The sequence below is a fragment of the Vombatus ursinus genome, unplaced genomic scaffold (genome assembly GCF_900497805.2).
Source record: "Vombatus ursinus unplaced genomic scaffold, bare-nosed wombat genome assembly UNPS02014872.1, whole genome shotgun sequence".
In the NCBI taxonomy this organism is placed as follows: Eukaryota; Metazoa; Chordata; class Mammalia; order Diprotodontia; family Vombatidae; genus Vombatus; species Vombatus ursinus.
In genome coordinates, this window is record NW_020954650.1 from 7,200,635 (window position 1) to 7,213,781 (window position 13,147).

Genomic DNA, 13,147 nt, shown 5'->3' on the forward strand with positions numbered 1-13,147 from the left:
CTTTATGGACTGGCTGCTAAGAATATAACCATTTTTCCATTAGTTAATAATTTGCTCTTGGGTGTCTAGGCATTATGCAAAATTGCAAAAATTAACAGCCTACAACAATTAAGTTGGAGGTCTGTTTGATTTTTATTTTGTCTTAGAAAAGACTAAACAAACCAGATTCATCCTCCCTCACTGCCCCACAAAAACAAAAAACAAAACTATTAAAAGGTAGATTGGCATGCTTCCATTTTAATAATATCGGATTCAAAGATAATGTTAATTAGTTGACCAAACATAATAATGTAGAGATGTTTCATCAAGTGTATTAAACAAGATAGGACATAAAGGCTGAAAATATCACCTCCAAATTGTGTAGAGGAACAGGGTCACTGGTGAACTCTACAAGTGGTTCATTATTTGATTCCAGGACACTCTCAGGAGAATTGTGTTCATCTTTATGGACTGGCTGCTAAGAATATAACCATTTTTCCATTAGTTAACAATTTGCTCTTAGGTTACTAGGCACTAACAAAAATTGTAAAACATTGACCCACAGGAATCAAGTTGAAGATCTGTTCTGATTATTATTTTTGTCTTAGAAAAGACTAAATAAAGCAGCCCCATCATTTCTAACCCACCCTGAAAAAAAACCCCTCAAAACTGCTATTAAAAGGTAGATTAACATACTTTCATTTTAGTCAGGTAAGATTAAAAATTAATTTTTATGAGCTGAACAAACATAACAGTGTAGAATTGATTCATCAAGCTCATCAAGAGTAGATGGGACAGAAAGATTGTATATGCAACTTCAAAAGTGTGTAGAGGAATAGGGTCACTGGTAAACTGTACAGGTAGTTCATTATTCGGTTCTAGGAAACACTCAGGAGAACTGGGTTCCTCTTCATGGACTAGCAACTAAGAAAATTACCAATTTTCCATTAGTTAACAATTTATGCACTGGCCCTGGAGTCAAGAGGACTCAATTCCAAACCAGCCTCAGGCACTTACTAGCTATGCAACCCCTCAGCAAGCCACTTAATCCTGATTGCCTCAAAAAAAAAAAAATTAAAAAAGAAAACAATTTGTTCTTGGGAGACTAAGCATTATCCAAAATTATAAAACTTATCAGTCTATAAGAATCAAGATAGAGGTCTGTTGTAATTGGTTTTTGTCCCAGAAAAAAAAAATAAAACAAAAAAAAAAAAAACTAAAAAAAACCTGTCCCAACTGTGCTCCCCCTCAAGAGAAAAAAAAAAAACACCCTCCTTTATCTTGCCACTTATATTTTCCACAATCTCAGTATTTGGTTCAAAGATCTAGATCCTGAAAGATTTGTTTATTAATGTGCCAATAGGATAATGTCTCTATGCCTCTACCATACTTTTTTTTCAGTGTATTATCATAAAACTCTTATCATAAACAAGGATTTTTAGTAAAGTAAATTTACTTATAGTCTGTGGTAATGGATAAACAAGGTTCAAATGGAAAAATAAAGTCCTCATCACCAAACTCTCATTTTCTTCATTAAGTTCAACCTAATTCCCTAATCTCCAAACTTTTTTTTTAAAATTATCAGAATGTGATTAAGATAACACAGAGAGAATTGTAGTTGGGTCTCTTTCCAGTCATAGGATTGATACTGGATTAAGAGTTAGTGGGATCTTGGGAGAGCCCTAACTAAGATCTTTTATTTTGCAAATGAAGAAACTAAGACCCAAAGAGGATAGGTGACTTCTCCAAGGTCACAAATGTACTAAAAGGCAGACACAGGGCTTTCACTTCTTCCAACTTTAAATCAAACATTCCTTCCACTGTACCATGCTTCCTTCTTGCCTAGCTTTTATTTGAGGCACAAGAAAATAAAGAAATAACAAATTCAAGTCAACAAGCCTTAAATAATTGTCTGCTATGCGAAAGCATTATGACAGGAGCTGGGGTTAAAAAGAAGAAAACTGAAAAGTTATTGGTCTCAAGAATCCTATATTCTATGTCAATAGGCAGAGAAAAGGAGTGAGGAAAACGAAATTGTTTTTGCTAAATAGAAAAACTAGACGATCAGCCTTGAATAATCTAGAATTAACTATCCTGTAATTTGTATATAACTTATTAAAAATGACTAGGAATGCTAATACTCAAATTAACAATCATTTAATCACATATCAGGCACCTACTTTGTACCCAGCACTGGTGAAAGAAGTACAAAGAATTTAACAATATCCACTCAAAAGGAACTTACATTCTAACGAAAATAATATCAATGCTTAGCAGATTTATTTGCATTTACCAATCAAAACAAAACAAAAAAGAAATTCACGGTAAATACCATGTAGAAAAAAGGGTTTTGTTTTTGTTTTCCTGACAGTTCACGATAGTGATTCATAAGCATTATTTTGTTAGGTGAAGAAAGAGAATAAACACTCATTAAGGACCTGTTACTGTGCTAAGCATTTTACAAATATTATGTCACTTGATCCTTACAACATTAATGGAAGTACTATTTATTATTCCCATTTTACAGATAAGGAAACTGAGGCAGAGATCATATGACTTGCCTAAGTTCACATAGCTAGTAAGTGTCTGAGGTCAAATTTGAATTCAGGTCTTCCTAACATCAGGCTCTATCCAGTTTCATATCACCATTAGAAAGCAATAAGCTGGGGCAGCTAGATGGCACAGTGGGTAGGGCCTGGAGTCAAGAGACCCTGAATTTAAATCCGGTCTCAGACACTTACTAGCTGTGTGACCCTGGGCAAGTCACTTAACTCTGTTTGCCTCAGTTTCCTCATCTGTAAAATGAGCTGGAGATGTAATTTGCAAACCACTCCAGTATCTTTGCCAAGAAAACCCCAAATGGGGTGAGAGACGCAGACATGACTGAAAAGTGACTGAACAACAAAAATGTGCATGGCATTGGAGATCCAAATACAAAAAAAGGAAATAATCCATCCCTTCCCACTTAGACATATTTTATCAAATACACATAAGCAGAATGGTGAAAAAGAGACAATCCCTAATCTGCCCATGACTATCAACAGGTTCTGGCTATAGTTAAGATGAGAAATCAAGGGGCCTATTCCCTGAATGGGTGTTGCCTCACTCAAAGTGAGAACCTGAAAAGACCTTAGCTTAAAAGGGCCGAGGTCTCTCATTGCATCCTGGACCATCTCCAGTCATCCTGATTGATATCTGGCCACTGGACCCAGATGGTTCTGGAGGAGAAAGTGAGACTAGTGACTTTGCACAGCCCTCCCTTACTCAAATCAAAGGCAATTGCAAGTCATGTCATCATCTCCCTGACGTCATGGTCCTCTTCAAGAATGAAGGACAAACCACAAAAACCACCACAAAATGAGAAACCAAGCACAGAGTCTAGAAAAGGTTAATATACTTTGCTTCCTTTCTACTCATTTTGTTTTTCATGTATATTGGTGTTTGTGGAGGAATGCATAAGAACACTTTATAAAAGACAGATTAGTGTTTATTTGATTTCAATTTAAGCCTGATTCTCAAAGTGATGAACTGTCTAGGAAGCACTGAAAGGAATTAAGATCTTAGAGATGGGTTACAGAAGGCTTTTCAGAAAGAACAAAAGCAGCTACAAACACACATACCCCCCTACAATTAACCTTTGACTCTTGCTTCAGAATTAAAAGACCAAAGGGCCATTTAGTCCAACCAAGGGTGTGGAACCTTCAGCCTTGAGGTCACACGTGGCCCTCTAGGGCCTCAAGTGCAGCCCTCTGAATCCAAACTGTACTTGAGGACCTAGAGTGCCACATAAGGCCTCCAGGCCACAGGTTCCCCACTCTTGGGACTCCAACCCCTCACTTCATGGGTGAGGAAATTAGGGCTCAGAGGGGCCAAGTGATTTGCCTAAGGTAGGTTATGAAACCAGATATGACTACTACTTCCAAACAACTATGGTCATTAATAATAATATTCAATAATTACATAGGCTTAAGGGCTTATAGGACACTTTACATTTTATCCTTCCAATAACTACTAGCTACTAAAATATGACAAATAAAGGACCTGAAACTCAAGGAGGTAAATGATTTGCCCATGGCCATACAGTTGGTGTCAGTGGGAGAATTCAAACTCAGATCTCTCCTAACTTCAAGTTCAGTATTCTTACCATGACAGCACACTAACTCTCATTAATTCCCTTTAATATGCCAGAATACTATGGAAGTCCTTAATAACTCTGCCATTTAAAGACAAAAAGGTAATGACTAGATCAAATTCCATTTTCTTCCAGAGGTCCTTCTCATTTCCCCATTTCTCCCAGCTGCCAATGCCTTCCTAATGGCAGATCTTCTCTCTCTCTCTCTCTCTCTCTCTCTCTCTCTCTCTCTCTCTCTCTGTGTGTGTGTGTGTGTGTGTGTGTGTGTGTGTATTTATGTATGTATATACAAGGTGACTTCTCCATTGAATGTGAGATCCCTTAAGGCAGAGACTGTTTTTTTACCTTTTTTTTTTTTTGTATCCCCAGCACTTAGAATAGTGGCTGGCACATAGCAAGCAATTAAATGCTTGTTGATTTTAGAGTTCCCCTTTGCAAAAACATTCAAATTCTATTAACTTTTTTCCCTTTTGGGACCAAGAGGTACAAGGTAAAAGGGTGACACAGGAACTGTGCAGTGGGGTACTCAGGATGAAATAATAAGAACGACTGATCTAGCAATATCAGGAAAATATATCAGTGCTTGGTGTACTGCTGGCATTCACCAATCCAAGTGAATTTAAAAAACAAGAAAAAAAAACACATACTCTTTAGGAAATGACTACAGAAGAAAGAAGAAACATTTGTACATGTCAGTGAGATCAATACAAACTTGTCAAACTGAATCACATTTTAATAGACTTAATGATTTTTAGAAATTATATGCAAGGTGAAAACAATTTAATCATTAATAGCATTTTCCCATTTTCTATTTTCATTTTCCAAAAAGGTTCTAGGGATGAGAGGGAGGAGTAGGAGAAGCAAAGCAGGGCAAAGAAGCACAGAAGGAAAAAAGAGATTTTTAAAAAAAGACAAACTGAATTGAAACTTAAGTAAAGCCAAGAAACTAGTTTAAGTCAAGAACCATTAAAACTTTTCAATATATGGCATATTTTAAATGCACCGATAATTTTTACACATTTTAACAGTTTTAAAATTTATATCATGGAAAAAAATAATTGTACTAACCAGAAATTTTATATCATTCATAAACAAATGTTTTAAAAATAAATTTCCAAATTTTTCCAACTTATTTCAAAAGAATCTATATATCCTTCAGGTTTTTATTTGTTATTTTCAAATTATTATAAAAGAAATGAATAGTAGATAAAAGATTTGATATAAATATGTCATTTTCTAAAAATCTTGGTTTGCATAAGGTCACAAATTTTTCTTAACTGTATTGTCACTGATATCAAAACTCCATTAAAAAGTATTTTTTTCCCTTTACTGACCAATCTTTTTGGCCCAAAGTCACAGACTGTTTCCATTCTGAGAAACAGTGGTTGCCCAACAAGACCAAAAGCTCTTTCTTACACATATTCATTAAGGAGGGCATGTTAAGTTCTTTTTTAATTAATTCCATTTTAAAAAGCTCCAAATATGGGCTGTTTACCCTTTATATCACATTATCTTGAATATTAACATGTCAATTCTTTCTACTTTGCTTTTATCCCATACAACCCTGACAATGCAACCCAACATCCTCTTCATTTTCCAAATGACTCTTTTTGAAAGCTTATGATTTTCACAGAAATAGCAATAGGGAGATTTGCTCATTCAACCCATATTTCCCCTTTCTGTTCATATTCAATCTTATTTAACACAAAGACATTGAGACAGTACATGATTCAATCATGGTATGACATTAGTATAGTTTAATTTAAATAGCTCAGTTACATAAATGGAATGATTTCACATCTAACAGCTGCTTCAACATGGCAGGAATAATGTATCTTTCAGGATGGTTTTTAATAAGAACAAAAACTGAAGGCAATATTAAGAAGTGGATTAAATGTTGGCATATGTCAGTTAGAATAAAAGTTCAATGTAAAACAATCAGAAACTACAGATGAAAAATTGTAAAAATTGGATGTGCTATGTCATCACACATTTCCTCTCCCCCATCCCTAGCTCTTTTGATGTCTAGTCTTCCTCCATTAAAATATTTCCTCCATTAAAATATAAATTACTTGTAGTAGAGATTGCCAGATTTGCTCCCTTGTATTTGTATCACTAGCACTTACCAGAATACCAGGTACTGCCTTGGTGCTTAAGAGATGCTTTATCATCCATTTCATTGTTGTTCATCGGTAAAATGCTAATAATTTATCATCCACTGTATTCACAAATTTGTTTTCCTTAACCCTCACTCTTCTCTCTCCAAGTTTAAACTTACAATTTGTATTTTTGAACAATGCTTTCAAACACTGATTCTCCTGCTATTCATTCAAGGTGAAAATTATATTGATAAACAAGTTGGTATATGACAATAATGAATTTGAGGTCTCTGACAGATGCCTTTCAACATCTAGGAGATCTGAAATAATTATTTGGAAAAGATCAAAAGGTCCCATATTATAATTAACAATAGAGATTTATGATACAGAAAACTTCCCCAAAATGAAAATTCATTATTTGTATTTACTGAATGCCAAATGTTCATAAGGCCCTATTGTATGCAGATTTTCTGTTGTTCAGCTGTTTCAGTCAGGTCTGACTCTCCATGACCCCATCTGACGTTTCCTTGGTTTTGCCATTTCCTTCTCCAGCTCATTTTACAGATGAAAAACTGAGGCAAACAGAGTTAAGTGACTTGCCCAAGGTCACACAGCTAATAAGCATCTGAGGACAGATTTGAACTCAGGAAGATGAATCTTCCAGATTCCAGGCCCCAGCACTCAATGCACTGTGCCACCTAGCTGCCATAATATGCTTAAGGAAAACAAAATTATAAAGATATGATTCTTGCTGTCAAAGATTTTATGATCTAGATGGGGATGCCATAAGTAATCTGTGTGTCTGAAATCATGCACACAGCATGTTACTTAGTAACTTTAGGGTTAAAATCTAGACCAGTGATTTCATTGTTATAATGAAATCCCCATGAAGAACTTTCTCTACTGATGGAAGTCATCACCTTATCCGCAACCTATAATCTTAAACCTATAGTCTTATCTAAAATCCTAATAGGTTAAGTGACTTGAGCAGTATCACACAGCTTTTATGTGCCAGAGATGGGAATAAACCCAGGTTTTCTTGAATTCAAGGTCAATTCTCTAGGTTGCTCAGTGGACAAAGTATTGGGCCTGGAGCCAAGAAGAGCTGAGTTCAAATCTAGCCTCAGTCACTTACTAGCTGTGTAACCTTGAAAAAGTCACTTAACCTCTGTCTGCCTCAGTTTCTTCATCTTACAGTAGGGATAATAATAACATAATAATTACCTCTCAGAGTAATTATGAAGAGAAAATGAGATAATACTTGCAAAGTACTTCGTAAGTTACAAAGTATTACATATGTGTTATTATTGTTGTTGTTCCTTAGTACCAAAAAACAAATTAACACATTTTAATTACTTGTTAATTTTTTAAAAATACTTTTTGCTAAGTGGTTTTGTTCAGATTGGAATTATTGGTAATTAGTACATAAATTGTGTTTGATTTCTATGTCTTAAGTTTAATGAAACCCAGTCATCGAGGAGGCCAAATTCAATCAATACTTAACAAATAGTTACAGGTGTAACTATTCTAGAGGTGTAAAGCATTGTTTAATAACAATTATATTCATGGTTATAAGAAAGTGAGCCATAAATTTTTTAATTGATCTTTTCTGCAACAGACAGGACTCCTATCTTTAGGTAATCGTTGTAATGCAGAGATAATATTAAGACAAGAACGAGTAATTTTATAATTTCACAGTATTTGGGTATTATTTACATACATATATAAACAAATGATATTAATTGAAGCTTTTTTTATCTAACATAAAATCATGATATATCAGTACTTGCACTACTGCCTAAAGTCCTGATCACTATATCTCAAGAAAGACATAGTGAAGTTGGAAAAGGATCAAAAAGGAGCTGAGGAACTTGTATTATGAAAACAGACTTAAAAAAAAAAGAACCTTTCAGTTTACACAAACAAAGACTGCAAAGTTATATGATCTCTATCTTATATAAGAGATGGATAGAGTGACCAGAGACTTTTTCATCATATTCTGGAATATTAACAGTAACCCCCTTTAAAGCCTAAAAGAAGTAAATTTAAGACAAATAGTACAGAAATAAATAGTACAGTGTCAGTCTTAGACTGACACTACTGATGGACAGTAAGTTGGTACCAGAGCTGAATAGGAGGAGGCAAATGACCCTGCTAGATTATATGCAAGAAATTGTGTCATGCAATTTCAATGATCCTGAGCTGATTCCTAATTCATAAACACATGCTTTGAACATCAATATTCTCCTAATGATGTTATATGGCTATGGATCATGGAAAACTATAAAAGAATTAAAATTGTAGGTGACCAAAAAAGTAATACAGATGTATATAAGGGGTGTTTATAGGCTGTAATTTAATACTAGTGATTGCTCACAAGCTATAATAAGTAAAGATATCATAAGAAAAGGTGATCTGGTTATGCACCTAGAGTGAAGACTAATAGATATATTGCCCAAGTGTTGCATGTGTATTCACTAAATGCTAAAAGATCTAAAGTGTGGGAGAGAAGAAGTATTAATCTGTGCTGACCTCATTGTTGTATGCCTGAGAAACCTGGACAGCACACCCTAACCATGCCAGGAAACTGAATTGCTTGCATTTGAATTGTTTTAGGAAGATTCTGAAGATCATCTGGCAAGATAAGGTACTGGACTCTGAAGTCCTTTCTCTAGTTGAACTTCCAAGCATTCAAACTCTACTGTAGACAGTGCAACTCCAGTGGACTGGCTATGCTGTTCAAATACCAAACATACATTTGCCTAAAAGACTATCTTACCAAGAACTCACATAAGGCAAGCACTTACACAGAGGTCAGCAGAAGCAATACAAGGACACTCTCAAGGTCTCTCTGAAGAACTTTGGAATTGATTGCATGACAAGGGAGACAATGGCACAGGACCACCCAACATGGCATGCCTGCATCAAAGAAGGCTCTGTGCTCTATGAACAAAGCAGAATTGCAGTAGCTCAAAGGAAATGCAAGATGTGCACATTTACAGAAATCTCCACTCCAAATGTTCATATGGACTATTTGTGCCCAACCTATGGTAGTCTTCTGAGCTCATACTGGTCTGATCAACCACAGTTGGACACACTGTACCTTGACCTCAACTTAGTGATGTTATTTTGGTCTTCTTTGAGCTCAAAGGACAGCAACTAAAAGATCTAAAGGCCTCAGTTAGTACACTGGATAAAGACTCTATTGCAGGTTGTTGGAAATGCTTACAAAGGATAAAAAAAATGAGGTATGGGTAGATTATGTCATATCACTGAAAGTATAACCCACTATGATGAAATCGAAGACCCATTCAAGTAGCTAAGTAACACTGAGATACCACTTTTCATGATGGATAATAACATCAAGGAATCAATCAATCCAAGTGATGGTATATATGTATTTATTTTTGAAAAAAAGACCTCTTATATCACTGGTATATGGAACTCCTCTGCCAGTCCAGTATGGTACCTGCTCTGTAACATAGAGTCTTAAAGAGTTGCCTAGGACACTGAGAGGTTAAGTTAGCTGCTCATGGTCAGTGGTCACAAAACCAGTATATGCCAGATGCAGGACTTAAATCCAGGTCTTCCTGACTCCAAAGACAACTCTCTATCATTATCTCCTGCTACTTCTGAAGAGATGGCATAAGTCAAATAAATAGGCTCAATAAAAGTTTATTTTTAAATATTAATTACAAATTTGCAATGTGTTATTTTGGCAAAATAGGATGCATCCCCAACTTTTGGAAGCTGGCACATAAGAAGTTAAATATGCCTTCCCTAAGGGTAGCTAGGTGGTGCAGTGGATAGAGCATCAGCCCTGGAGTCAGGAGGACCTGAGTTCAAATCCAGCCTCTGACACTTGACACTTACTAGCTGTGTGACCCTGGGCAAGTCACTTACCCCCAATGCCTGGCCAAAAAATAAATAAATATGCCTTCCCATAAATGTCCCCTCTGTATCATTGCCTGAGACAGACTACTGGACTTTGAGCAAGAAATGAAATTCTTATGTTTGTAAATCAATTTAGAAAGAAAATAATCTAGGAAAATCCACTTATATCACGTAACTGTCAAAAGAAAAATAACGGAAAAGATCAGGAGATTGAAAATCAAGAAAGGTGAATTTTAGTTCTGGCCTTTTTACTGTATGAGCTTGGCTAACTCAGTGAATGTCTCTGAGCCTTCGTTCCAAATCTCTAAAATGAAAGGGCTGAATCAGATGACCTATGAAGTCTTTTTCCGGCTCAGAAATTTTATGATTCTGTGGGTGACCAGCAGGTGGCAGTCAAGCAACATGAAAAATGACAGCATCCACAGAGACTAAAAAATATCAAATACATCTTAAAACCCAAAGACGATCAAGTATTGTACTTTACTGGATCTATATTTTGTCCATTTGTATAATCTCTTCATACTTTCTCATTCCGTACAATTCTTAAACACATCTTCTCCTTCCTCTGATTCTTTTAATACGTGATGGATGCAGAGGAAGCACTCAGGCTAGTCAATTACATCTTACTCTTGATACATGACCAGCCCACCTCTTTTGGGGGTTTATTAGTCTCTAATGATGTCATTTACCCTATGTCTCACATTCAAGTCATCATTGTTAATAATATGCTAACTTATTAGCATACATTACTTATGCAATTCTCTTTTGGTCATTGGGTCACCTGAAACTGTGATTCTTCTGATATCATGGTAGTTTGTGATTCACAACTGTAAAGGATTATCAGAAGAACCTTCATTTGACAACCATGAGTTTTGTGGCAATGGGCAGTATGGGATCATCTAAAGTTCTGTGTAGTTTCCTCAATGGTGTCTAGCATATTGTCCTATTCAATTATAGGCTCGCCTTGTTATCTGTCCAAGCTATCTGCCAAAGTGATATGTACTAATGAACAGTACAATAGATTTATCATCCAAAAGCACACAGTGATTTGGCCAATAAGTATTCTTCATCTCCTTTATTTTATTGTGTAGATGGCCAGGATGGTCAAAAGTGCTAGAGTATGGATTAAAATGGAAAACACTTGAGATAGTCATTTATGCGTGCTAAACATTGATATTAAACATTGATTTTTTAAAATAGCATCAGTGAGTCTAGTCTCCATCTGCAGAATGGAGTTATGGTTTTATACATAATTCAACAGCAAACTGATGAGTTGCTAAATTAAAAAAAAATCAAACACTATTTATTTCACCCTCAACAGTAATATGCCCAGCTTCAGAACATTATCCTTTTAGAACATGTTAATGATAGGTATAGGGATAGGGCATGGGATGAGGTATAAGAAGCTTCTAGGTAAGGAGCTTCCAATACAGGTCTGAACTTTCTCTAAAATTTACAGTCTTAGAGAGTTGCCTATAGTACTGAGAGGTTGTGGTTAGCTCAGGGTCCCCCAGCCAGTGTAAGTGAGAGTGGGGCTTAAATCTAGATATTATTAGCTCCAAAGCCAGCTTTCTATTTACTACAGCTGGGATTAAAGGGGTTAAAGTCATGAAGTGCTATATTTCATGCTAACACCTCAATCTTGACCTTCAAAGTCATAGAAAGTTTTACTTATTTTGCATATGCTGATGTGAGCTCAGCAATTCAGGAAATGCTGATTCATGGAATTAAGGGTATCTTTATTTCATACATCATTGTGAAGTGTGATTTTTTAGAAGACTCAAAATTACAGGTGATGCAAAGGATAATATAAAAATGAGAGTACACTGATAATTTGCATCAAATTGTGGTAGAAAGACAAGAACAATGACATGGTCAAGGGCATGGTCAAGAACTACATAATATAATGTATAACATGTCAAATTATTGTCTTCTCAATAGGAGGGAAGGGAAGGAGGGAGGGAATTAGGAACTCAAAATTTGGAAAAAAATGTTAAAACTGTTTTATATGCAATTGGGAAAAACAAAATATTTAAAAAACCCTATGTATTATAAGAAGACACGGATAGGACAGGTCACAATTTGTACCAGTTTCTCAAGTAATTACATTGATGAGACCAAGGAGCAACTGAAATATTGACAGAAGTAATGTTTTACATATGACTATTTAGATACTTCAATATATATTAACAGCGATCAACTTCAAACCTTAAATCAAACATTTCAGGGCGATATCAAGAGCTACGTCAGATAAAAACAAAAGCATTACTACGCTGGCATTGCCATGATCAAGTTCGTACTTATATATATAAAACTAAAAGCTCTGTCAGGAAGATAAGAAGCTGAGCAGTTCTTTTGAACATGGCCATTTAAAATCAGAAATCTATTCTAACAGCACAGAAAACTATTCCAGTTGGAGAGATGGAATCAATAAACTACAATTTTTAAATTTTTTTCAAGTATTTTACCCCAACAACCTGATGCCTTATTTTTATTTTTGTTGGCAGACATAATTTACTAGACACAGCAATGATGCACATGACTTTAGATGTCTACACCAATCATTTAAAGCCTTCTTTACAAATCTCTTGTGAATGTGTAAAGTTAACTAATAATATTAATAATAATAGCATTTAAATCACACTTTAAAGTTGACCAAGTGCTTTACAAATATCTCATTCTATCCTCACAATTATCTTGGGAGGCAGGTGCTATTATTATCCCCATTAGAAGGAAGCATCTATTAAATGCATACTATATGCCAGGCATTATGCTAAGTGCTTTATAAATAATATTTCATTTGGTCCTCACAACAATCCTGGAAGTAAGTGCTACTATTATTACTAGTTTACAATTGAGGAAACTGAGGCAGTTAAATGACTTGTCCAGGGTCACACAACTAGTAAGTTTCTAAGGCTGGATTTGAATTCATATCTTCCAAACTCCAGGTTCAGCATTCTGTGCATCGTGATACCTAGCTGCCTCTAACTAAAGGCAGAGAGTAAGGCATCATATAATGAATAGAGAGCTGGTCTTTGAGACA

The 13,147-nt window shown here is 35.4% G+C and overlaps 1 protein-coding gene across 2 annotated transcripts in view; it reads right to left on the reverse strand.

Annotated features, from left to right (window-relative positions):
• Nucleotides 1–13,147, reverse strand: part of GYG2 (glycogenin 2) — a 49,610-nt gene that overhangs the window by 3,575 nt on the left and 32,888 nt on the right. Inside the window, exon 8 of one of the 2 annotated variants that reach the window (XM_027842437.1) lies at nucleotides 350–457. The exons of the other annotated variant lie outside the window; for it this stretch is intronic. Within the exon in view, the coding sequence (XP_027698238.1) occupies nucleotides 350–457 (108 nt within the window). The remainder of the gene's footprint in view (nucleotides 1–349; nucleotides 458–13,147) is intronic. 2 annotated transcript variants of the gene reach the window in all.